The sequence below is a fragment of the Anarhichas minor genome, unplaced genomic scaffold, assembly GCF_050575085.1.
Source record: "Anarhichas minor isolate MPS153535 unplaced genomic scaffold, ASM5057508v1 ptg000002l, whole genome shotgun sequence".
Taxonomy (NCBI): Eukaryota; Metazoa; Chordata; class Actinopteri; order Perciformes; family Anarhichadidae; genus Anarhichas; species Anarhichas minor.
In genome coordinates this window covers 1,207,822-1,234,738 of record NW_027466448.1, presented here as the reverse complement: position 1 = coordinate 1,234,738, position 26,917 = coordinate 1,207,822, and the positions used below count along the sequence as shown (strand labels likewise).

General features: G+C 43.4%; 1 protein-coding gene across 2 annotated transcripts in view; it reads left to right on the top strand.

The window, feature by feature from the left end:
• The window catches only part of LOC142972034 (zinc finger SWIM domain-containing protein 6-like), a 35,509-nt gene extending 10,050 nt beyond the window's left edge, over positions 1–25,459 (top strand). The window contains exons 2-14 of one of the 2 annotated variants that reach the window (XM_076112933.1): positions 9,688–10,044; positions 11,204–11,352; positions 11,435–11,585; positions 14,066–14,236; positions 15,158–15,334; positions 15,450–15,596; positions 16,004–16,150; positions 17,351–17,611; positions 19,533–19,668; positions 20,791–20,948; positions 21,546–21,709; positions 21,836–21,917; positions 22,809–25,459. In XM_076112933.1, coding sequence (XP_075969048.1) covers positions 9,688–10,044; positions 11,204–11,352; positions 11,435–11,585; positions 14,066–14,236; positions 15,158–15,334; positions 15,450–15,596; positions 16,004–16,150; positions 17,351–17,611; positions 19,533–19,668; positions 20,791–20,948; positions 21,546–21,709; positions 21,836–21,917; positions 22,809–23,671 — 2,963 coding nt within the window. In that variant the 3' untranslated portion in view covers positions 23,672–25,459. Of the gene's footprint in view, positions 1–9,687; positions 10,045–11,203; positions 11,353–11,434; positions 11,586–14,065; positions 14,246–15,157; positions 15,335–15,449; positions 15,597–16,003; positions 16,151–17,350; positions 17,612–19,532; positions 19,669–20,790; positions 20,949–21,545; positions 21,710–21,835; positions 21,918–22,808 lie in introns of both variants that reach the window. The other variant, XM_076112861.1, reaches the window with a different exon arrangement.
• Positions 25,460–26,917: the final 1,458 nt, after the last annotated feature.

Genomic DNA, 26,917 nt, shown 5'->3' with positions numbered 1-26,917 from the left:
AGACGTCCCTCCTTCCAGAGCCACAGGCGGAGTAGTGTGTTCCAAGACAAGCCAACTAACTGTATGTAAATAATCAGCAGATGGTTCGATAATGAAGATAATCGTCAGCTACAGCCCTAATAATAATAATAACAATAAAGTATGATTATCAGCTCGACTATCGCTTTAAAAAACAAACCAGTCGCTCAAGAAAAGTCTCACACACCTCCGATGGCACAAGCTGCCACAAGCCCTGCGAACCCGGCCGGTATGTTTCCGGGGCATGCCCGGCATGCGCCTACAAGTTGAGTCATTGTTTTCATCTGTTTAAAGATGAGTAATGTCGTTAGTGACGCGATGGAGACGGGATGCACTCGAGAAGCGCATCGACTGGGCTTTAACGCGGTTAAAAAGCAGAGCGGGGAGGGGCGCTGGCGGTTAAAGGAGGAGGGTCACGTGAATGTGTGCAGCTGGAGTCCTGCTTAGAAAGTACACAAGTATTATCAGCAGAATGTATTCAAAGTATCAGCAGTAAAAGTACTCTTTGTGAGGGAGAAAGGGCCGTGATTAATGTAGTATTTTAACTTTTAACTACTTTATATACAGTGTAGTCCAGTGGTTCCCAACCTCGGGGTCGGGCCCCTCCAAAGGGTCACCAGATAAATATGAGGGGCCGTGAGAATATTAATGGGACGAAGAAGCTTTAAAACACAAATTTGCATTATTTTTGGGGGATTTTTCTCTAATTTATGCTTTTTCTTGTGAGATCATTTTACCAGAACAGTAGAGAGAGAGCTGAAGATTAACATCTGCACGTCTGAGCGGTCAGTCGGTGTAATCGGGCTCTTCTGTTTGTGTGTGAAGCGCTCGGTGATGATGGAGGACGGATAGAAAAACATGATGAATCACATCGTGGCAGCTGAACAGGAAGCTGCAGCTCCAGCTGGTAAACGCGGTGCAGCGAGAGCCGGTGGGTTAAAGGCGCTCCGACAGGAAGAGACGAGATAAAAGCGAGGCAACAGCCAGGCCAGAAACGTTGAGCAAGCTTTTATCGTCACTTTAACCCAAGTAGAAGAAGGAGGTCGAGGGTGTGTAGCTCTGGTTTGATGCACTACCATGATACGGTGTGGCCTGCATCCTGTTATGACAAAGAGGGGCCACTCCTCCTCCTCCGTGACGCCGTGAAGGAAAGTATTCTTTCCTCCCGCAGACGTCGTGACGGCACGCTGACAGTTGAACGGTTTCTCTCCGTCGGCTGCAGACAAAGACAAGCCCGGATAATGTCGTTGGGCTAGTTGTTCAACACACATGCATGCATGATACATGTACAAAGGGCTGCATTCTATGGATGCTTACAGGTCTGAGCTGGTTTTAAGGTGTCGGATCATTCATAGTCAGCTGGATTTAAAGCGATTAATCACTTAAAGCGAATGTTTTCTGGTTCCAGCTCCACACAGTAGAGAGCTGCTCTTCTAGCTCTGACCGTGGAGGACGGTCCCTTTATAGAAATAGATCGGTGGTTTTGGGTGAAGTGGAAAATGAGTCTGGTCTTCTTTTGTGTTTTACAAATGATGATGATTCAAGAGAGGAAATGTTCCAGGAGAGGACTCGACTAGAGCCTGAAATATTCTGGTGTTTGTTTAATTGTGACGTGTTTTCAGTTTGTCTCAAAAAGCCTTGAAGAGAAGCAAAGATGGGAGATTTAATTCTTCTTCACGTCTTCTGATTTCTCCTGCTCTGGTCCTGCATGAATTCATGTTGTATAGTAATAATCATCACACAATAATACAACATTTCATTCATTTATTCATATTTTATGGTTCCTTATTCTCAAGTCGTACACAAGCAGACATTTGACGACGTCTCCACTGCCTTGATTGATAGTTCCAGCTTCTCAAATTAGAAATGTTGCTGCGGTTCACGGTCTTATATTATAATGAATGTTTTGGACTGATCGTCAGAAAGAACAAGACATTTAAACTAGAAAATAATCCTAAATCTTGACCCTAAAGAGTGAACTGTTATTCACAATAACTCTTAACGTTACCAAACGCATCCTGTAACGTTGTTTGCAGACATGAATTAGTTGAACGAGTTAACGGGAGTGTTGAGCCTGATAACGACATCTGATGTGAGATGTTCTGAGTCATAGTTTACAGCATTAAGGAAGTGAACCTTTAGTTGCTTCTCACTTTATGACCTCATGGTCTCACTTTTATGTGTGTGTGTGTGTGTGTGTGTGTGTGTGTGTGTGTGTGAGAATGTGGAGACATGAAAATGTTCTTCCTGGAAAGGGTTGAACGGTCACATCTGGTTTTTAAAAAAGTCCTTTTAACCGTTTAGCTTTCTATTTTCTACTATCTGCTGTCCTCCATACAGGCTGCCTCCACTGCACACACCATCATATAACACACACACACACACACTGGTACACAGTACAGGCTGTTGGCTTGTACTGTAGTATACTGAAAGTGTGTGAGTGTGTGTGTGTGTGTGTTTTCCTCTTGCTCATTATGTTGTGTATATATGTATATATATATTCTTTATTTAATAAACATATTGTGGCTGTTTTAAAAGGAAGTATTTGCTCTCTTGCCAAGAGATGGATGAGACGATTGACACCACTCTGATGTCTGTACGTAGTTAGCTTAGCTTAGCATAAAGACTGGAGGCAGGGGGAAGCAGCTAGCCTAGCAGCAAGTCACTTCCTCCGTCTAATATTTATTTTATATTCATGTGAAAACATCTCCTTAAAACAACGGGATTTATTCAAGTTTCTCACCAACACTACAATTTACAAGATTACATTTTAACGTTATAATTGACCTTACCGAGTACTCGTTTTTACTGAGCAGAGCCTGAACGCATTTTAATGTAACTAAACGGAACCTCTGTGCGTTAGCGGTTAGCTGTTAGCATTATTAGCTTTCCTCCTGCCGGTTTCAACACAGATTTACACCACTAAGTTATACTTTTTTTAATATATATTCAAGATATCACTTGTATTATTAGTGAGCTAGCTGTCCCTCCCCCTAATTCCAGTCTTTATGCTAAGCTAAGCTAGCTGCTATTGGTTTCATATATGTGGTAAACATGAGAGCGGTATCCATCTTTCTGCAGGAGACCGTCAAACTATTCCTCTCACGTACACGATTCAGAGGATATTAGCATCACGATTTAATAAACGGCAATCAGATCAACATGTAAGCAAACACTAAAAGCTTTTTATTTGATTTCATTGGTGTCTTGGTGGGATTCCTGCGCTCATTAGCAGCAGAGAGAGGATCTCTGTGGAGACCGGCTGTATCTCCGGAGGGGGAACAAATGCATTTGGAGAGGATCTGCTGATGGTCCTCAGAGGCCAAACAAATGACTTTCAGCGAGCACGTCGGGAACAGACAGCACTCAAACAAATGCTATTAAAAGTAGAGCGCTTCAAATCCTCTTCGGTCCCTTTTTAGCAGCGTGCTGTGAAGCCTCTGATGGCCGTTATTTATCTCAGCAAAGACACAAATACACGCTGTGAGATCCTCCACGGAGGAGCCCGATGTGCACCGCCGCTTGTTTTCTGAGTTATTAATACGTTTACTCAAGTACAAATGTCAGGTACTTGTACTTTACTTGAATACTTCCATTTCCTGCTATACTTTATACTTCTACTCCACTACATACTCGGAGGTAAATGTGTGTGTGTGTATGTATGTATGTATGTATGTATGTATATATACATATACTATATATATATATATATATACATATATGTATATATATATATACTGTGCTTTTTACTGCAGTACTTTTATCTGACTTGAGTTACTTTGCAGACTTATAAAACATAACAATGCATCGTGTTTACAAACTCATCATACGTTTATTAAACTACCAAACTGTATATAAAATAGTTCTAATGCATCAGTATTATTATTAATACATTATATATAATAGTAAAACACTCACATCGGCCATTTTTTTATTATTTTGAGTACTTAAACGTTTGATTACATTTAGCTGATAATACCTGCATACTTGTTTTAAAGTAATATTTTGGACTTGTAGAGTATTTTCACAGTGTGGTATTAGTACATGTACATTAACAAGATAGTACTTCTGTGTTTAAGCTGCTGTCTGTTAATACATGTGTCTGCACACGGTGCTCACATGTAGGTTCTCTATCTGTTGGTTCATTAAAGCCAACGCTGAATTACATAAAGAGAACCTCCCCAGGGGCCCCCGAACTCCAGGGGCCCCCAAGAGCCACAAGCTGACTGTGTCAACACGTTTGCGCTAGTTTTTATTTTTTATTTTGAGTGTGAAGCGGAGAATCAATCGACGTGATAAAGAGTTTAATAAGCTGACGATGCCTTGTGTTGATGAGGCTCCTTTTGTTTTAAAACCTTCTTTAATTAATATGTTAAAATTACCACACACACACACACACACACACACACACCAGCATACATAAACGGGGCTTCAGCAGGGGTCCTGAACTTAATTTTGCCCTGAAGTCCCCAAATACATCAATTGAGCCAAGACTAACGCTGTATCACGATGTAATTGTAGTCTTCATCATTCACACACCAAACTCTTACTGGAATAATCAGAAAAATATGATCAGATGAATCAATGCTGAAGAACTTTAAAGGAGTCTGAGACGAGTGTAGCGCCTGTGAGTGCTTTGACAGTTTGTTTTTAGTCATTTATTCATGCTGATGAAACCACTGAGACGTGGTTGTTGAGAGGAACACCAGCTGATTATTGAGTCATTCTTTCAGTGCGGTGGCGCTTCTTCTCAAAGAGTTTCCAGTTAGTTGCCGCTATGAGTCGTTTATTCTGTCCGAGTGACGAGACCGATCGCAGCGCCTCGTGTGTCGTGAGGGCGGCCCTCTTTGTTTTTCTGACCGAGCTGAGGAATTTCAGTCGGCTCGGTCGAGGAGGACTCCTTCCTCCGTGTTGTATTTCAGTGCAGTTTGTTATTTCTAGGCCGGACTGCAGGAAGAAGAAGCAGTTCACTGTTAACTATATTTAAAAAAAAAAAAAAAAAAGATTAGTGCTGCCAGGTGTATTTCTGGTCATACAGACAAAGACATCAGCAGAGCGTTGATTAGCATGTTAACGCTTAAAGGAGCTGCTGGCTCCTTAAGAGGGTCACAGATTGACCCAGTTAACACAAACCCTCATTGACCTCATTTTGAGCTCACATGGAGGTGCATCTTCAAGCTCCTTACCACACACACACACACACACACACACACACACCCCCCCCCTTACCTTGTTAGCTGCCGGCTTTCAGACCCAGTTGACCGAAGCTTGACCGGCCGGCTGTTCTTAGTTTTTGGCTGCTAACGGTTAGCAAAGAGCAGCTGACTGGCCTCCGTACTGGTTTTTATTGGTTTTTATTGGTTCCCATGGCGGTGCATGATCCAATCAAAGGGCCAATCGGTTCTCGTCTCTTTTGATGGTGCTAGCCTCACAGGAATCGGTTAGCACTAGCGTAGCCACCACACCACTGTGTAACTGGAGGCTGATGCAGATGGTAATCAGCCCGCCGTGACTATTGAGTGGTTGTTTACTTCTCCTTCCTACAGCCCCACAGGTGCCTCTGCATCTCCACGGGTCACAGATTAGGTTCCCCCATTGTTGCCAGAAGTACACACACACACACACACACACACACACACACACACCTTGGCCGAGAGGCTCTCGCTTCCGCCTGACTGGCCAGCTTTGGACTGAATGGCTGACTGGTTCGTGGTAGAGGTGTGGGGGGGGGGGGGGTTTGGTTGGTTGGTCTATCTGGCTTTTGTGTGCCGATAGTTAAATGAAGGCTTTGGCCACATAGCTGAGAAATGACCCCCTGCAGCCACAGCTTCAGCGGGCGACGCTACACACAGCCGTGAAGGTCTCCTCAGGCTGAACCCTGTAGGGAGCTGAGACGCTGCTCTTTCACAGGCAAACACCCCCCCCACCCACCCCACTGAGACAGCCGCCTCACTTAATCCTATAGAGACAGCTTAAATTGATTACCTCGGGCTTAATTGGGAGTGAAGTGTTAAACCGCGGTGTGTCCAGGCGAGTTATCTGCAGGGCCTGAGAAGTTTGATAAACGCAGTGAATGTAGGTTCTTTAAAAAAGCATTTAAAATGTAACTTACATATATCTTTTTCTGTATTTTCTCTCTCAACGTTCTCATAGCCGATCGCACTCTGTCAGTAGACGTTCTACACCTTCTTATAGACTTGAAGTGAGATTGTTTCTATTGGATTTTGCTAGAGGAGGTTGTTCAATCTCTCTTTGTGGAGCTTCAGTCAGCGCCGTCAGACACTACAGTCACTGCTGCAGATAGAACGTTAGTTGTGTAACACATTACCTTGATTGTTTTGTTTTGCAGAGAGTTGGCTGATAAGATTGATGCCACTCTCATGTCTGCACAGTAATGTTTTACAGCTGGAGCCAGCAGCCGGTTAGCTTAGCTTAGCATATAGACTACAAACGTGCAGGGGGGGGGGACTGCTAGCCTGGCTCTGTCCAAACAAATTTCTCTAGCAGCACCTCTGAAGCTCACAGTATAAATGTATAAATAATATGTGCTGCACTATTTGTTGTCTAGATGCAGTGACCTCCTGCCAGGCTAGCTGTCTCCCCCTGCTTCCAGTCTTTATGCTAAGCTAAGCTAACTCATCTCCTGGTTCCTGGTAATATAACTCCTGGCACGAAAGTCAATATTTCCCCAAACATTGAACTAAATATATCATTAGGAATTATTGTTATATTGCTGGGAATGTGATATAGTAATACATAGTTGCGTCCCTGCTGGTTTTCCATCTTTCTTTCGTACTTTTTCATTCGGCGTTGACTTTCAAAGGTCTGATAAAGTCTTAAATATAACTCGGTGAACTCTGTGCGTTTCTTTTGGGGAGTGAAGGAGTTAAGTTTGGTTGCTACGCAGTGCACAGAGACGTATTATGCAAGCTGTGGAGCGCAGACATGGAGAGAGGAAGTGCATTACAGAATGCTGAGCTCAGGGCTTTGGCTAGCCGCCAAGCGCACACACACACACACACACACACACACACACACACACACACTCAGCTGAGGGCATACCGATTTTTCCAGCAGCACAGCGCTCCTCCTCCTCCTCTTCCTCGAGTCACACTCTCTCTTTCTGTTACGTCAGTAGTTCAGCTGTGGGCCAGGCATGACTGGGGCAGCATGCTTTTCTCTGTGTGTGTGTTTTAAAAGACAGGATGTGGATTTTGTGCGATCCAGTGTTTGTGCAGCAGCAGAACAGACATGTCGGTTTCACTCTCGGATGGTGTCTCGTCTTTGTGTTTAGCTCAGCTCTGATCACTTTAAGCTCCACCACATAGTCAGACACCTACTCTGTTTACAGCCATCTTCCACCCAGCAGGGTTGATATGTGTCAGCTCTGTGGTGTGTGTGTGTGTGTGTGTGTGTGAAGAGAAACCGTACCTCACAGCTAATGTTCCAGCGTGAACAACTCTGCTAGTATTGTGTGCACCTGTTTGTTTGCGTTCACTTTCTGACATGTGTATATTCTGTGTGAGGCTCACCTTGATACACCAGTTTATACGTATGCCGCTTTCCTGTTTACATCTCTGTCATCGAGCGTAAACCATCGCAGTGATTGGATTGAAAAGCTGAGTTTCAGCTCTGTTATAGTTTGAGTGTGCGCTGTCGTTCTCCGTCTGCTTCCAGTTGGTTTAAACTCCCCCACAGACGGGATGTTTGATCGAGCGTTTTCCATTTTCTTTGGTTCAAGCTAACATCTAATAATGCTGTCTGTCTTCTGTCTTCTGTCACTCAGTTTGCGTGACAACATGATGCAAGAGAAGTACTTCTTGCTGCATTGCTTTCCTTAAAATGCTTTAGTCCAACGGTGGCAGCTCAGCCATGTGTTTTAATCAGAGTAACTGTATCGTATGTTGTGTCTTAAAGAACTATATGTTCCCTTCAGTGAAACTGAAACAGCACAGACGTTCACATTCTGCTAAATGTACGTACACGGATGATAAACTCCCACCGTTTGCAGCAGTTCTGCTTCTGACGCATCTGTAATCTCTGGTGACCCACTAACCAAGTCAGATACATACTCACATAGATTGTCTACTTCTTGTCATTACAGAAGTATTTTGCTCAAACAGTTTGCCGTCTGGTTTGACACAATACCGTAGCTCCGACGTGCAGCTTCTGTTCTTTCAAATCTATGTTAGTTAGTCTTTAGGGTTTCTGTTGGATTGGAAAATGATCCTCATCATCGTTTATTTTACTGTCGGAGACTCGGATACCTGAGCTTCAAGAAATCAGACTTCAAGAAGCAAATTTCAGGTCAAATCCACATTGAAAAGTGCTCCTCCATCTTTGTTTACATTCCACCAACCCTGGAGGTTTCATCTTGTGAGGGGTTCACTGTACTGAAGCGGGTCTCGCTGCCTTGTGGTGAAGTGATCCCGTCAGTCCTCGGGGTTAAGGAAAGCACTGGAGGTGTTGTGGAAGGGAAATGAAAAAGGAAATGAGAATATTTGGTGGAGCTTTAGTCTCGCCTCCCTGTGCTTTCACTCATCTGTCTTTCTCTTAAATGTCGCTCTGCTTCTTTCACGTCTCTCACCGGATCAAAGTCGGGTCGAGCCGCTGTGATCGGGAGTATCTGGTTTGATGTTTCTGCACAGAATCAATCAGAAACAGATGCAAAGGTAGAAAAGTAGTTAAAGTGTTCTTTTCTTTGGCATTTAAAGGGACAGAGTAGCATTTAGGGGATCTGTTGGTAGAAATGGAATATAATAGGTTGGTAAAGTGTGTTTTCTTTAGTGTATAATCATCTGAAAATAGTTATTTTTTTGAAGGAACCTTTTCATGGAGCGGGCTGCCATGTTTCTACAGTAGCCCAGAAAGGACAAACCAAACACTGGCTCTAGTTACTAGCAACTAGAACTTTCAAGTCATATTTTTCCTATATCAACGATGGATCACATGACGTTTGTTTGTAGACTGGGAGCTTTGAGGAGCGTTCTAGCGTCTTTCTTGGTTATCTCTTGCTGCTCATAGCGCCGTTTTCAGCGCAAAAAATCCCCCGTACACTTCCTGTCCAGCACCAAAAGGCAGACAGACACATTCAGAGACGAGCTGGTGAACATCGTGGAGCGTTCAGCAGCTAAAGAGACAGATGTCTCCCTCAGGATTTGGTGGTGGAGACCAAAAACGGAGCTAAAAGAGAGAGAATACTGCATGCCTGCTCTCGTGTGCTCGGCTTTTTGTTTGCGAGCTTCCGGTTTCACCCGTCTTCTGTAATGTGACGGGATTTTATGTCAAGTTTTAAGACATTTTGACGATTGTCTGCATTTGACACGTCCTGCTCTGCATGATGCTGCCTTATACTCATCTAAGCCTTTGATCATGTTCCGCTGTTCATGTTTTGCTTTCTCCTTTTGTAGATTTAAATGTTGTATTTGTTGTTTTTTGGCTGATTTAACATCAGGTCTGAGGGACAACAGTATAAAATGTGCCTATTGGCCAACAATGGCTAATTTTGGCAAAAACGTGACTACAAATTCAGCCATAGTGTCGTAAAAAGTGAAATGTCGGCTAAAACATTTAGTTTAAAGTGAGCGTTTTAATTTAATTTTGTACAGAAGCTAGCCAGTGAACTGTCTCATTACCTTCAGACGGTTAACAGTGAATATTTCTCTGCAGGATTTCACCTCAGCGGCACAGTGAGGGAACCGGCCACGTCCTCGGAGCCCGAGCTCGTCTGCAACGTCAGCGTCAGCTTCGACCGCTGCAAAATCACCGCGGTGACGTGCGGCTGCGGCAACAAAGACATCTTCTACTGCGCCCACGTGGTGGCGCTGTCGCTGTACCGAGTACGGAAGCCCGAGCAGGTCAAACTGCGCCTGCCCATCTCAGAGACTCTTTTCCAGATGAACAGAGATCAGCTGCAGAAGTTTGTTCAGTACCTGATCACGGTGCACCACACCGAGGTGCTGCCGACGGCACAGAAGCTGGCCGACGAAATCCTGTCGCAGAACTCTGAGATCAACCAGGTCCACGGTGAGTCAATGATGGTGGTTGTTTGTGATTCGAACATGTGTGGAAGTACAGACGCCAACGAGCAGAAGCAGGTACTTGTGTTAGATTTCCTCCATCTCGCTCCGGTGGAGGTCCAGCTGGAGGCTGACGTCCTCGGAGACGACTCGGGGGGGGAAAACAAGCTGTTTAGGGAGAACGGGAGGGAACACACACACACACACACACACACACACACACACACACACACACACTTAAATGATGACTCATATGCATGAAGTGGGGAAAGTTTTGAGGCGACTCTATTTATGCGTTTGTATTGTTGTGCTGTGTTGTTGTTTACTGCGGCATAGTTAGTGTTTTATGGCTGGAGCTGCAAAGATTCATTGATTATTGGATTAGTTGTGAACATTTAAAACTGTTTTGATTGCAGTTAGATTGTCTTTTAGTACTTTTATGTCCACTTTGGAAACATAAAACCTATAGAACCCACTCTGCTTTTAGACCCCGTGGGTTTTATTGTTTAGTGATATTTAAGTGTTGCAGGCTGGTTATTGTTGCAGAGTTTATGGTATTGATCGGTGTTTGATGGTAACCAGTACTGCATTAATGCATTCATGCAGAGGGTGAGCTATGTGAGCTATGTGCTGACGAGGCGGTTTCATGTCTGCTCCTCCATGAACAGACCGTTACTGTTCACTGCATTTATACAACAATCTTTTAGTACTTCAGTCCAGATTAGAGGTACTTTTACTTGAGTATTTACATTTTCTGCTGCTTTATTCTATTCTACTGCAATGCATTTATTTGTTAACGTTTTTTTTTACTAGTAAATTTGCAGATTCTGTTTATTAATTCAGAATATAATCAAATAATCTCTGATGTATTAACATAGATGAAGACTTTATTGTTTGTTCTCAAGCTACCCAGCAATATATTAGGTGATGAACACATTAATGCATCAATTATGATTACAATCCAATAATTTAGTATTGAGTGTCGTGCATATTTAGTACTTTTAGGTACATTTTTTTAAATATTTTGAATGCAGGACTTTAACAGAGTGAGTTTTTCTACTTTTCACACACGTATAAGATCAGCGTGCTTCTTCCACCACTGCATGTAATAAACTGATAAATGAATATGAGTGTCTGCGTCTAACTGACTGGTTTCCTTTGAGCAGGAGCTCCAGATCCGACGGCGGGCGCCAGCGTGGACGATGACAACTGCTGGCATCTGGACGAGGAGCAGGTTCAGGAGCAGGTCAAGCTCTTCCTCTCCCAGGGCGGGTACCACGGCTCGGGGAAGCAGCTCAACTTACTGTTCAGCAAGGTAACAGAGTCACCCACACACACACACACACACGCGTCATCGTGCTACGATTACCCACAATGCACCTCAAATGTCTCCGCAGGTGAGGGAGATGCTGAAGATGAGGGACTCCAACGGAGCTCGCATGTTGACACTGATCACAGAGCAGTTCATGGGCGACCCCAGACTGGCACTGTGGAGGCAACAGGGAACCACCATGACTGACAAGTACAGGCAGCTGTGGGATGAACTAGGTAACGCGCACACACACACTCACAGACACACTCACACACACACACATTCACAGACACACTCACACTCACACACATTCACAGACACACACACACTCACACACATTCACAGACACACTCACACTCACACACATTCACAGACACACACACACTCACACACATTCACAGACACACTCACACTCACACACATTCACAGACACACACACACTCACACACATTCACAGACACACTCACACTCACACACATTCACAGACACACACACACTCACACACACTCACAGACACACTCACACACACACACATTCACAGACACACTCACACTCACACACATTCACAGACACACTCACACACACACACATTCACAGACACACTCACACTCACACACATTCACAGACACACTCACACACACACACATTCACAGACACACTCACACTCACACACATTCACAGACACACACACACTCACACACACTCACAGACACACACACACACACACACATTCACAGACACACTCACAGACACACACACACACTCACACTCACACACATTCACAGACACACACACACTCACACACACTCACAGACACACTCACACACACACACATTCACAGACACACTCACACTCACACACTCACAGACACACTCACACACACACACATTCACAGACACACTCACACTCACACACATTCACAGACACACTCACACTCACACACATTCACACTCACACACACACTCACACACACTCACAGACACACTCACACACATTCACAGACACACACACACACACACATTCACAGACACACACACACACACACTCACAGCCACACACACACACACACTCACAGCCACACACACACACACACACATTCACAGACACACACACACACACACACTCACAGCCACACACTCACAGCCACACACACACACACACTCACAGCCACACACACGCACACACATTCACAGACACACACACACACACTCACAGCCACACACACACACACACTCACAGCCACACACACACACACACTCACAGCCACACACACACACACTCACAGCCACACACACACTCACAGCCACACACACACACACACACTCACAGCCACACACACACACACACACACACACACACTCACAGCAGTTTATTTTGTGACTTCAACCAGTCAATATGTCAATTCTTCTGATTTAAATGTCTAAAATCAAACTACTACATCTGGGAAAATAAAGGTAAAAAAAGTAAATTAAAATAAAATGTCTGAAAACGACAACATCTGTCATTTTAATCAAGGTGCGTTTCATTCGGTCGCCTGTCGGTTGCGTCATGTCCTCTTTGACTTTATATCCAGTTTTGAGACACACTTTTTCGATCTTGGTGGTTTTTAACTTATTAACTGGATTTTAGATTTTAGTTCTGTTTTCATTGAGAGGCCGCTAGCGTCCGTTAAAGAACAAACGTTCTAGGTACGTGTATTTATATTTGTCCATTTTATGCTGCTTTTTGTTAAGCGGTTAATCAACACAAATTAGCTAATCTGACGATGATGATTATTATTGTAGTGACTTTAGCTTATTTGTTTGTGATCAAAATCGATCATGAAAATAGAAGTCGAGCTTCGCTCACAACCAAAACTGTGATGCAACATGTAAAACACACACACACACACACACACACACACTCTCTGTTGTAGGTTCTTGCTTTGCATTTCGTCACTCTTCACGTCTGACATCATTTTCTCTCGGCGCTCTGTTTTCCCTCCTCGTTGTTGTCCTTGAAGCAGCCGTAACAAAGAGACGGAGGATAAAGCCTCTCCTCTCCTCTCTCCTTTCTCCTCTCCTGTCCCCTCCCCCCATCCTTAGCCTCCCTCCTACTTTCACTCCCCCCTCTCCTCCGCTGTCCTCCCTATTTTTTTTCCTCACTTCCTTTCTTTTTTCCTCCTGTTTCATTTTGTCATCTGTCGTCTGCTATTTATCCTTTAACGGTTCCATTGTTCAGTCTTCTTCCTCTTTGTGTGGTTTCCTTCTCTAACTGGTGTCCAGTGTCTTCACGTCTTTAATCATCGATGCCGATGATCTCACGTTTGATTTATTGTTTCACAGATTGATTTATTTAGTATTCTGTGTTTCATCGTCTTCAATGTGACGACTGGCTGCTCGGTTATACGTCATTGTAAACAAACTAATTGGGGTTTTGCACTATATTTTATTTATCTTATGGTTCACGCTTCTGAAACGTGAGAATTATAAGCTTTTTGTTGACTCACATTACAGTAAACTGAATATATATCTGAGTGTTTTAGACATTTTTCACCTTTTTCTGACATAAACAGACCAAACGATAATAGAAGCTGCAGAAATCAGTCCTTTTATTAATTTAATTCAGCATTATTCAGCTCTACTTTACTATTTCTAAGAGGTGAGAATGACGCGGAGTAACTCATTTTATGGTTGTGTGTGTGTGTGTGTGTGTGTGTGTGTGTGTGTGTGTGCAGGAGCCCTGTGGATGTGCATCGTGTTGAACCCTCACTATAAACCGGAGCAGAAGGGCTTCTGGCTCCGTCAGCTCCGCCGGTGGAACGGTGTGGACGTTTGTCCTCTGGAGGACGGGAACCACGGCAGCGAGCTGACCAACCTGACCAACGCTCTGCCGCAAGGTCCTCCAGGTAACCCAGGTGAGCCCTTTATATCTATATTATATATACATTTACATCTGAAGGTTTATTTCTCTTCTCTCCTGCAGCATCTCCTCCTCCTCTTCCTCCTCCTCCTCCTCCTCTGTATTAACACTCAGTCTTCTGTCCCCCCCCCCCCCCCCCCCTCTGTTAATCTACTCTCCCTCCTCCTACCTCAGTGCCTTTGAGCTGTATTACTGTTTTACTGTGTCTAATAGAATGAGTCTAATAACACAGTTAAGGTCCTGCAGCAGAGAACACAGACGAGCGTTTCTATGAGGAGGTAATAAAAATGTTTCCAATGAGAAGACGGGCGCTGTTATTACTGCTGCCGTTCTGTCCGTAATGGCTCCTGGTTTTGATGCGTTATCGACATTTATTTATTTATTTATTTATCCTGCTACAGCAGCCCGACACTGTGGGCCCCAAAATATCTACACATGAAGATATATAGATATTATGTGTCTTTGTGTTGCTTTTATTTAAGGTTTTCAGAGCTTCAGCAGGACGTATAATGTTATCTGTGAGTTATGCTGCAGGCTACAATTTGAGCCTATATTTGTTTACATTGTGGCAACATTAAAAATATGCCGAATCAGCAGTTCCTGTTTGCAGAGCACCACCTGATGTACGGACACCTATCACTGGATCACTTATACTGAAGGAATCTTCAAAACATGATGATTCTCAGGGAAGTTCTGGAGCTATAAGAAGTGTCTGAGCGGATTTATTGACATTTATTTGTGATGGAAAGTGTAAGATGCACTGAATCTACGGATATGTGTGTCATATCTGTGTGTTCATGTTTGACTGAGTTATGTTGAGTTAACGTCCCAGCATGCACCTGTCCCTTTCCCCTCACTCAGCATCTTTGCCCGTTTTAATGACCCGATGTGTGTTCGTGTCTCACAGACTCGCTCACTCGGCCTCACCGGACGGTGTTCACGAGGGCGATCGAGGCCTGCGACCTGCACTGGCAGGACCCCCACCTGCAGCACATCATCACCGAGGACCACTACGCCAACTACTGCCACCACGAGAACCTCAGCAGCTCCCTGTTCGACGGCCGAGGGTGGCCCCTGTGGCACGGTGAGAGAGCCGGCACACCTGGTGGAGACTAGAGGAGTTTAATTAATAAGAGGTCGACATCTAAACCTCTTCTTCTTCTCCTCCTCCTTCTCTTTCTCCTCCTCCTCCTCCTCAGAACACGTCCCGACGGCGTGCGCCCGAGTGGACGCTCTGCGGTCACACGGTTACCCTTTGGAGGCGCTCCGGCTCGCCATCTCCATCGTGAACACACTGAGGAGGCAGCAGCAGAAACAGATGGAGTTCTTCCGCACGCACAAAAAAGGTCCGTTTCTGCCTCAGAGTCACGTTTGTTACGTCTAAATGAGGCTCATGAAAAATACAGTTAGTTTTACATTTTATTTTTTGGTGTTTGTTTGTCGACTGTCGGGAGGAATTAATTCAATTTTATTATCTTTTAATTGGTTTATCCAGCCATTCATTTTCTGCCACTTATCTGGGTCCAGTTCATGTTAATTGACTTAATTATATTACTGATAATAATATTGTTATTTACAGCTGGGGGAAGTCCTGACAAATATATCAATACATGTTTGTACTTCATAAATACTTCTTATAATAATGACCAGTATCACAGGGTATTAAATTGCACTGTTCAATGTAATTAGTTTGACTCCTGAGCATTGATTATGATTATGAATATGAATCAATAGTTTGTGTTTGTTGTTGCAGAGCTGCTCCATAAAGGCGTGACGTCAGTGACCAACCTGGAGGGCTGGGTGGGCCACCCTCTGGACCCCATCGGGACCCTGTTCAGCACCCTGACGGAGACGGGACGGGGCGGCGAGGACGGAGACGCCGCTCGGCTCGACTTCTCAGGTACGCACATACAAATACACGGAGCTGGAGGAAGTAGTTATTTTTTTTTATTGAAGTAAAAGTACAAATAAAACAATGTAAAAGTACTTTATTACAAATGAAAGTGGTTCATTTAGAAGTATTATCAACAGAAGGGAGAATAACTGACTGAGATCTGATTTTGTGGGACATTGTTTTACATTATTGATGAATTAATTTTAGAGCAACTTGTTGCTGTTAAGTTTCCAACATAGGGGTCGGGCCCTTCTGAAGGGTCGCCAGATCAATCTGAGGGGTCCTGAGAGGATTAATGGGAGAAGAGGAGAAGAAGTTTTTCTGACTTTTCTGTCTATATATTTGTGATAATTTCACCTCTTAAGGCATCGAAAAGTTATTTAAATAAAACTTTCCTTCTGACAAGGAGCCCAAACTCCACCCTGATTATTTAAATATAAAACGTCACAAGACAAAAAGTTTGGGAACCGCTGGATTCATTTTTCAACAACGTGTTTTTAGTCTGAATCTATTTGCTCTAAAAAGTACAATATTTCCCTCTCAGATGTTGTGTAGCAGAAAATGAAAACACTCAAGTAAAGTACCTCAAAACTGCCCGAAAGGACAGTACTCAAGTACTTTGATAAAGTACACAAACACACACGACTGCAGTGATTGCGTCTTCCTGTCGGAGCTGCAGGCCCTCAGGTTGCAATCAGCGCCGATGACACAGGACGTGCTGATTGGCCCGCAGTCATCCTCCAATAACAGCTCATGAATAAGGAATGCAGCAGGAAAAACACTCCAATTAAAACGCATTAATTATGCAGAAGGGAGACGGATTTCAACTAACTGCAGCCAGAGAGGACCAGAGAGGTTGTTCTGGTTTCAGGTTGTTTCTCTCGTCCTGAAAGTTTGCAACTAGGACTTCCATGATATATATCTATATATATATATAGATATATATATCTATCTATATATATATATATAATGTGTGTAGTCATTGGGCACCGTTGACCCTCCCGGGACGAACAGCGACGTCGGCCAAGACCTCATAAAGCCGTTAAAACACATGATCCCCGTCCTCGGGAGGATACATATTCTCTGAAAAGAGAACACCAGAAGGAACAAATGGATCAATAGGTTTATCAATACTCGGCTCAGCCCAAAGGGAACATCTTCACCCCCCCCTCCCATCTAAGTCATCTCTCACCCTCCCCCCCTCAGGCTCACCAGGTTCGTGTAGGAGGACGGAGCATCCCGTTTTGCCGGCTCAGCATTTCCTGGAGGAGGGCGAGTCGTTCGCGTCGCTGGCCGTGGAGACGGCTCTGATTGGCTTAGGCCAGCAGAGGGTGATGCCGGACGGCCTGTACGCTCAGGAGAAAGTGTGTCGCAACGAGGAGCAGCTACTGGCCAAGCTTCAGGAGGTCGACCCGGACGACGCGCTGGTGAAGATCTTCAGGAAACAAGCCGGCTTCCTGCTCGAGGGTGAGTCAACGGCAGCGTGTTTAAAAGGATGAAGAGCTGCTTTTCTTCTTCTCATATTAAATTCTATATGTTTTGGTTTTCACTGTTAACACATCTGAACATTCTGCGGGAGTGTTTTTACATAATTTCTGGACATTTTGTAAACCAAACAATCAATATGGAAAATAATCCTTTGCTGCAATCCTTCTTAACTGAAGCAAAAATGCTGCACGTGTGCTAAAGGCTAACACGCTGGTGCAATATTTACCATGCTCAGCATCTTAGTTTAGCGTGTTAGCAGGCTGTTAACATTTAAAGGAATACTTTGGTACTTTGGGAAATGTGTTTATTCACTTTCTTGAGTTTAAATCAGACGATTGATTCTCTCATGTTTGTCTAAATATGAAGCTAGAGACGGCACAAATTAATCCCACGTTTAATTTTATAAAAGCAAGACCCTCCCGAGCATTATATAATCATTTATTTTAGAAAAGAGACTCAACGAAAGCCACCTTTGTGATGAACTGTTCCTTTAAATGTTTCCAAACGCAGGAGCGACGCACATCATGTACGCACATCATGTACACACATCATGTACGCACATCATGTACACACATCATGTACACACATGTACACACATGTACACACCCTGAACCACAAGCAGCTCTTTGTGCTTTTATGTGTCAACTCTGTGTACCTTTACACTTTGTACTTCTGTATTCACGTGTGAGTGTATTGTTTGCATTGTTTGTTGTGTGTGTGTGTGTGTTGCTCCTCATCGTGGTTCAAGGCCTTCTTCTCTCCAAACCCTCTGATGATTGAGCCGCTCACATTGTGACCTTATGTGGAGTGGAGGCACAACAGGAAGTTTTATTATCTTATTGTCAACAAATCTGAGGAAAAGATCAAAATCAACAACAAATTGATCAATAATCTGATATCTGTTGTTCCTGTTAACACACATCACTGATCCTCCATCACCATCAACACACGCGCGTTGTATTAATACTCACGAAAGCACCAAATGTGGATTAATCCGCCACTGAAAATAGTCCCCAACAAATGCTCCATTTCCTCCGGTTTGTTTTGGAGAAATTAGACGTCAATGAGAAAATGAGACTGTATATTTGTGAGGGGATTTTTTTAGAGACGTAATTACACATCGTTGGTCCTTTTTAATGGGATTTGTTGACGATATTAAAGATATAAAATAACACCAGACTGATCCTTTGAACCTGTGATGCTTCATTAAACGCCACATTTTCTAAATTTGTAATGATGTGCAACATCTGTGATGGAAAACGATGCTTTATCTTAAAACTTCAAATAGTTTCATATATTTCAGCTGCTTATTGCCTCTCCCTCCTTTTCCTACGCCCCCAATAAATGCCCTATAAACTACAGTGATCAGCTGTTTTAGGAGATTATTGAGCTTTTGTTTATGATGAAACTATACATTTGTGACCCTCCTTTAAAGGTTTACGTCCTCAGAAAGAACCAATAAGTCTCTCGTTGGTGTTTAGAGACGCACTAACACATTGTTGGTTTCACATAAAGATTAAAAAAGGTAGATCAACAGCAGTGTCATCCTTTATAATGCTGACGTCTCTTGAGATCAAACGACTGCTTTAAAGAAAAGCAGTAATGAAAGTAATTCATTCCTTTTTGTTGCACAGAGAAGTAAAGTAGATCCGTCTTGATATCTTTTCCACGAAGCCGTCGACTCTTAAACTCGTCTGATTCTTGTGGTTTGTCTCTGCGCGTCGTCCTCGCGTGTTTCAGGAAGTCTCAGAACGTTTGACTAACAAAGCGATCGTCATCCTGATACTCCGCTGAGTCAAACTGTTTAAACCGGCCTGGGAAATAATCCAGCGCAGAAGGTCAGCGTCCGGTCATATACGGGAGTCCTCCGTTAACCGTTTCCTGTCCTTGTTTCTTCCAGCTGGTCCCTACAGCGGTCTCGGGGAGTTGCTCTACAGAGAAAGTGTCCCCATGCACACCTTTGCCAAGTATCTCTTCACCTCTCTGCTACCTCATGACGCCGAACTGGCGTACAAAATTGCACTGAGGGCCATGCGGTGAGTAGAAACTCGTCCTGTTTATAAAGCTTCCATCTGCTCACATTCAGGACCTCGATGAGATAATCTGACGCTCTCATGTCTGATTAAACACCGTCGTCAATCTAAAGACGTCAGGTTAACACAAAGGCTAAAACGTGCAGAGACGACAGATAAATGTCAAGTATTGTGTTCTATGATCACTGTAACGAATCTTCATCTTCATCTCTTACTGTGCTGGAAGACGTACTCGGATGTTTGACTCGAGTACAAATAGCATTTACCTCAATGTAGAAACACTGTTACAAGTAAAGTGCTTCAAAATGTTGTAAAAGTATTGGCATCAAAATATACTCAAAGTACCAAAAGTAAAAGTACTTCAAACTCCACATTAATGGATGTTAACGACAGCAGTTCTGCTGCATATTCGGCTGATTTCACATTTAAAATGAGAAACATAGAGGCGTCAGAGAGTCCGTATTAACTTTACTGCCACACAACTTCAGTTTTCCTCGAACACACTGAAACACCGATATAATAATTTAATATTCAGTCTCAGAAAGCGATTCTTGGGAAAGAAAAACGGCCCAAAAATCTGCATTTTAAAGTGTGCAGCTTAGTGTGGAAGTCCTCCTAACTGATGAGAGGAGGAACAGAAATAAAGAGTTTCTGCTCCGGATCGGACAGAACCTGTAACTGTAACTCCGCTGTCTCTTTTGGGTTGTGAGTGGATCCAGAGATCTAGATCTCGGATCTATCTCGGGCCCCGTTTAGTGACAACACCTCCTTTTTACTGGAATATTCTCTGAATTATTTAACGCTGCTGAAAACGAGTTTTATATAAAAATGTGTGAATAATAAATACAAGCTGTTAGTTTCCTCCCCGACCGCCACGGGTGTTACGGGAACTTTATGTCGTCTCGGCCAAATGAAACCCCTTTGATTTTTATGATATGTAAATCTTTATATATATCTATTTAATCCCAGACTACAGAGACGTGGTCTCACAGCAGCTATAAGAGGATCTAACGGGAGAAGAGGACTTCTTTTTAAACCTGTTCACGGCCGGAGGAAAACTATTGATTGATTCTCTAGAAGTAACGACTAATAAAGAACTATTTCTTTTATTCGCTCCGTGCTCAGGTTGCCGGTCCTGGAGTCCACGTCCCCCTCCGGCGACTTGTCTCGGCCTCACCACATCGTGTCCGTGGTGGCCAACCGCCTCCCCCGCTGGTTCACCCTCAGCCACATAGAGACCCAACAGTGTGAACTGGCCTCCACCATGCTCACTGCTGCTAAAGGTACACACACACACACACACACACACACACACACACACACACACACACACACACACACACACACACACACACACACACACACACACACACACACACACACACTTATTAAGACTTCATGTGTGCTCAAAACAGACGTGTTCGTACGACGTTTCCGACCACATCTCAGCGCATAAATGTTTATCGCTGTTCAAAACAACCGCACTCGTGTAGTGTGTTCAGGTTGTTGTGGGCGACCGCTCAGACCATTCAGGGTTTCTGCAGAGAGAACATTTCATTTGAGACCTTTTTAATATCACATAGAACACAATGAATACCTCAAAGCAGCAAAAGGAATAACAGAAAATCAGTTACAATAATTTATATATATATATATATATATATATATATATGCATATCTGTCTAGCTACTGTTGCTGTTACAAGCTACCCAAGTATCTCCTTGAAGGTAAAATATTAAGATTGATTTGTGTGGACATGAAAAGTATATATATATATTAATATTAGAGGAAAAGATGAATTTAAAGCCGAGACTAAAAAGTAACAATGACTTTGCGTGTGTGTGTGTGTGTGTGTGTGTTTGTTTGTTTGTTGTTACCAGGCGACGCTCGTAAACTGGAAACAGTGTTAGAGTCGATCCAGAAGAACATCCACTCCTCGTCTCACATCTTCAAACTGGCCCAGGACGCCTTCAAAATCGCCACTCTCATGGACAGCCTGCCGGACATCACGCTGCTCAAAGTGTCCCTGGAGCTGGGTCTCCAGGTAAACGACAACAACGCACGCACGCACACGCACATATATATACACACACACACACACACACACACACACACAGGGAATCAGAATTAATATCAAGCCGGTTCAGAGCTAATCTCTGGCTTCTCACAGGTGATGAGGATGACGCTGTCTACCTTGAACTGGCGGAGGAGAGAGATGGTGCGATGGCTGGTCACCTGCGCTACTGAAGCTGGTGAGTTTGTGTTTCCCATGAAAAGTTAATTAACCTTAAAACTTAGTTATTTTTCAAGCAGTTGGTCTTGTAGAACTACAACATGCAGCTGTAAAATAAATGTAGTGATTTATAAAGTAGCATTAATTGGAAATACAAGTACCACAAAAAATGTCCTAAAGTAAATATAGTTAGTTTATTTGGATCGAGTCGATAAAAACAACGCTGTAAAGCTGTGTGAGATGGGGATTTTAGAGGGAAGGAATGAATGGCAGGCTAGTAATTATAGAAGATTGTGGGCTTTGGGCTGATTAAGTAGACCTCTTGTTGGGACTTGAATACTGAAACCCAGCGGCTGTATTTCCCTGAAGTGGACAGGAAGTCGTGCCCAGAGGGACGGAGCTCTGTCGGGGGGGAAAAACCCTCCCAGAGGATTTCTTGTGAATGTTTGGGAGCGACAAGGAGTCCCTGTTTCTGTGAGCCGGGTTTAAAAGGACTCATTGATAACGTGCCAGTGGGGCCGAGCCTTCTAATGTCAGAGAATTAGAAATAGAATATCGGATTACAAGGGAAAAGGTCACTGCAAGACTGTCGGACTTATTTTGTCATTTTGCTGGAAGTCAAGATTTTTAACGTCATTTATTTGTCATTCATTTATTTTGGTCTAGACTGCAGGATTTAAAGAGTAAACATGGTTTTAGATTTGTGTGACTGCAAATTAAAGAGATATTTTCGACATACTATACTGTGACTTTTTTCTATTTTTACAACATATAATACATAAAATGGAAAAAGAAGAGTTCCTATGATTGAACCTTGTGGAACACCACAATGAACTTTGAAAGGGGAGGAAAGCGTTTCCATCGGTAAGATCTTAATCCTAAACTAACGTTCCTCTTCTTCTCTGTCCAGGCGTGTTTGCGTTGGACAGCATCATGCAGAGCTGGTTCACCCTCTTCACCCCGACCGAAGCCACCAGCGTCGTGGCGAGCACCGTGATGTCCAACAGCACCATCGTCCGCCTGCATCTGGACTGCCACCAGCAGGAGAACCTGGCCAACTCGGCCCGCACCCTGGCCCTGCAGTGTGCCATGAAGGACCCCCAAAACTGTGCCCTTTCGGCCCTCACGCTCTGCGAGAAGGACCACATCGCCTTCGAAACAGCCTATCAGATTGTACTGGACGCAGCCGCCACGGGAATGAACTACACGCAGCTGTTTACGATAGCCCGCTACATGGAGCACCGCGGGTACCCTATGAGGGCCTACAAGCTAGCGACGTTAGCCATGACTCACCTGAACCTCAGCTACAACCAAGACACGCACCCGGCGATCAACGACGTGCTGTGGGCGTGTGCGCTCAGCCACTCGCTGGGGAAGAACGAACTGGCCTCGGTCATCCCCCTGGTGGTGAAGAGCGTGAAGTGCGCCACCGTCTTGTCGGACATATTGCGGCGGTGCACGCTGACGACGCCGGGCATGGTGGCTCTGCACAGTCGCAGGAACTCTGGGAAGCTGATGCCTCTGGACAAGGCTCCGCTCAGGCAGCTGCTGGACGCCACGATCGGCGCCTACATCAACACGACGCACTCCCGGCTGACGCACATCAGCCCGCGGCACTACAGCGAGTTCATCGAGTTCCTCAGTAAAGCCAGAGAGACGTTCCTGATGGCGCACGACGGACACATCCAGTTCACACAGTTCATAGACAACCTGAAACAGATTTACAAGGGCAAGAAGAAACTCATGATGCTCGTTCGGGAAAGATTTGGTTGATCCAACGAACAAAATAGCCCTTTTTTTTATGTACATCCTTTCTAACTTGAAGTGAAAATCCTCCTAAAACAACATTCATGCAAATCTTATTCCTACTGCGAGGTTGAATGTGATGATGAACACGATTTCCTGAAGGGGAATAAGTCTCATTCATTCACGGTGAATGTTTCCTTTTCATTGTGAGTCGGACCGAGCAGGACCACCGACTAACGGGACGTCCCAGGAATAAGATACAAAATGTGTTTTAGGGTCAATTTTCTCCTAAAAATGACAAGTTTGAAATTGAAGGAGCAAAAGAAAACACTGTTAAACCATGAAAGGAAGGTGATCGATGTGTTTAAAACATTACGTTTGCAGAAGGAGTCAATTCGTGGAAGTTCGTGTATTTCCCTTTATATATGTATGAAAGTGAGAGAGTAAGAGTTTTACACTGAGTATATTATACTGTATTGTCCAGTGGCAAAATGTCCACCATGCACCTCTGACTTCCCTCAGCTAACGTTCAACAGCCTCAAAGAAGAAGACGAACGGCTTTAAACCAAATGGAGAAAAACTCCATCTGAAGTGACAAGTACCTCTTTTTAAAGGATCCAGCTTTACTCGTTCCCCTCCGAGTCCTCGCCATCCGATCCGTGAAGACGAAGAGAAGTTCACAACTCATTTAACCGGGTTCGGATATTTGTTTTCATCTTCAGGCTGATTGTTTTGGCTTCGCAGTGTTGTCTCAAACATTCAGTGCGCTTCATCTACTGTCACGGAAACACAGAATCAAACTGTCAGCATACATTCTCAGGGATTTCTAAGAAAAGAAGAAAGAAAAGCAAACGAAAAGAGAGAACAAAAGCATTTTATTGTCCCGTGTATATATGAAAGTATATGTCTGAGTATTGGAAAAAAAAAAGTATATGTTAACTAATTTATGAAAGAATATTCTATGTAAGGCACAATACTTGAAGCTGCAGTACTTTTTGATTTTTGAAACAGACAAAAAAACAAAACATATCAGAAGGACTTCAAAAAGGTTCGCCTTGCATCGCACCAGGGGCCAATTCCAAACAGAAGAGCATGTTTGGCTCTGCAGACATGTAATGAACTGTAGAAACCGAGACAGGAAGTGGACGTGCACAGTGTGTCTTCTCTGGAACAGAGACACGTATTGAGGATCGGAGGAGTCGAGAGAAAGAGACGACTGTCGAGGCAAAGCGGCGGAGAAATGCAGCTGCGATGTATTCGAGAGGGATCTGCCTCCGTGTCTCCTCCTGCAGTGATCCAGTCACATGTTCTGTGTCTTCTGACATCCCAACTGTGCAGGACGAAAGTTGCTCTTTAACGTCGGTCTTGACTTTTCCATTTTTTATTTTTCTCTTAACCTTTTCTCTAGAGTCTCTCACACAAGAACAGCCTTCTTTCTTGCCTTGTCTTAATGCTTTAAAATAACCAAATGGGAGTTCTAACTACCAAACGTTTCTCATACGCCAACACACCTTTGGTTACAACCTTTCTTTTGTATCGTTCATTGTTTTGAACTGAACTGAACTGTGTTCTGTGCTTAAAGCTCAACTTCATCTGTTTTTCAGTGTCGTCTCTTGTTAGAAGCTCTTTGTTTGGAGATATGCTCCCGTTTTATTTATTACGTTAGTAAACGATTGTACAACCGTGTCGACATGCTCATGAAGTTGAAACTAAGATTTGATACACTGATCGATTTATTTATGTAACTAAAATCACTGTTTTATAAACTTGTTAATGAATCAACATTTTGTTTTAATTAAATTCGTTTTTTTTTCAGAGGACTAAGTCTGTGTTCTTAATTATATAAACTCTGAGGATTTTAGATGATAAAGTATATTAAGAGTCATAAAGAAACAATAGAATACTACTACGTCCACATGGTCTGAGTAGAGGACTTGAGTCGGGTTTCGAATGCAGGACTTTTACTTGTAGTGGAGTATTTTCACAAGTACTTTTACTGAGGTAAAGGATCTGAATACTTCTGGTCTACTCACCAGATTCTAATCAACCATCAAAGAGTTTCATCAACACCAGTCGTGGTCACGTACACATCTGTCCAGCAGCAGGATGTGGACACAGATGTTTATCTAAAGCGGAGTTTGGTTCTGAGGGTGAACCGTCTCACAGATTAATGTCCTCAAAGAGGAAGTCATCATTCCTCTTAGTGCTGCTTTTACTTCCTGCAAAAGATAATTTAGGAATTTTAAGCTTTCCTGATCCCACTTCCTGTCTGTTGCAAGGGGCCCGTTATGGACAGGAAGCTCATACAAAAAGGACGTTTTGTTGAGGAAACAAAAGGAGCATTAAATGATGGAAATACGGTTCAAACTGCAGACTTTCATCGACTAAATAGTGACACGTCATCTGATTCACACTAGTATTTCTACACATCTGTCTTTCTTTTGTTGTGAATGTTTTAACTGTTAAATTAAAATGAGTGAACTGCAGCCATGAAGATGAACTGAACCAATATCAAGATTTATATACATATGTATTCTATCCTTCTATCCATTTAAAACAAAGCTCTGGAATATTATCATTGAATCTGTGTATTTTAACTGGTATCTAGTAAGGGCAGATGTACTCTTACATGTACTATACTTTGCTGCTACTAATCATAACACACACCATGTACTTCACTTGAGACAGTACTTCGCTATAAGTACTGATAATATACTTATATATATACATATATACATATGTACTTAATATATGTCTGTCCTGCTGCTGCAACACCTACATATCTGCACTGAGGATAAAATAGTTTTATCTTCTTAAAGAACTATCTCGAGATATAAGACGTGATTTTCTTTTGATCAAGACTTGAATATTTAAGCTACGGCAAAATCTGAATCATCACACACCGGGGGGGCTTAAATAAATATTTTCCAACATGCTTAAATATTACCACGTTATTGCAACACAAATTCCCAGCACAATGTTTACGGACGAGAGGTTCTTCTGAGCTCAGTCTGTTGTTTCTTGCAGCTCAAGCAGCAGGTGATCTTGTGATTCACATCTAAAGGAGCCGACGTCTCACCGGCATCATTCCGTCACTCACACACGTATCATGCTCAATCTCTGTGCACTTAATCCCACATGCCAGCACTACTTCAGGCTTTTTCTTTGGGACCACACGGGCACAACGAGCCGGTTTCTACGTCAATCAGAAGATATCCTGTAACCAGACAGCAGCTTATTTCTGTGACTCCATCTGTGTAACAGGCAGATAAA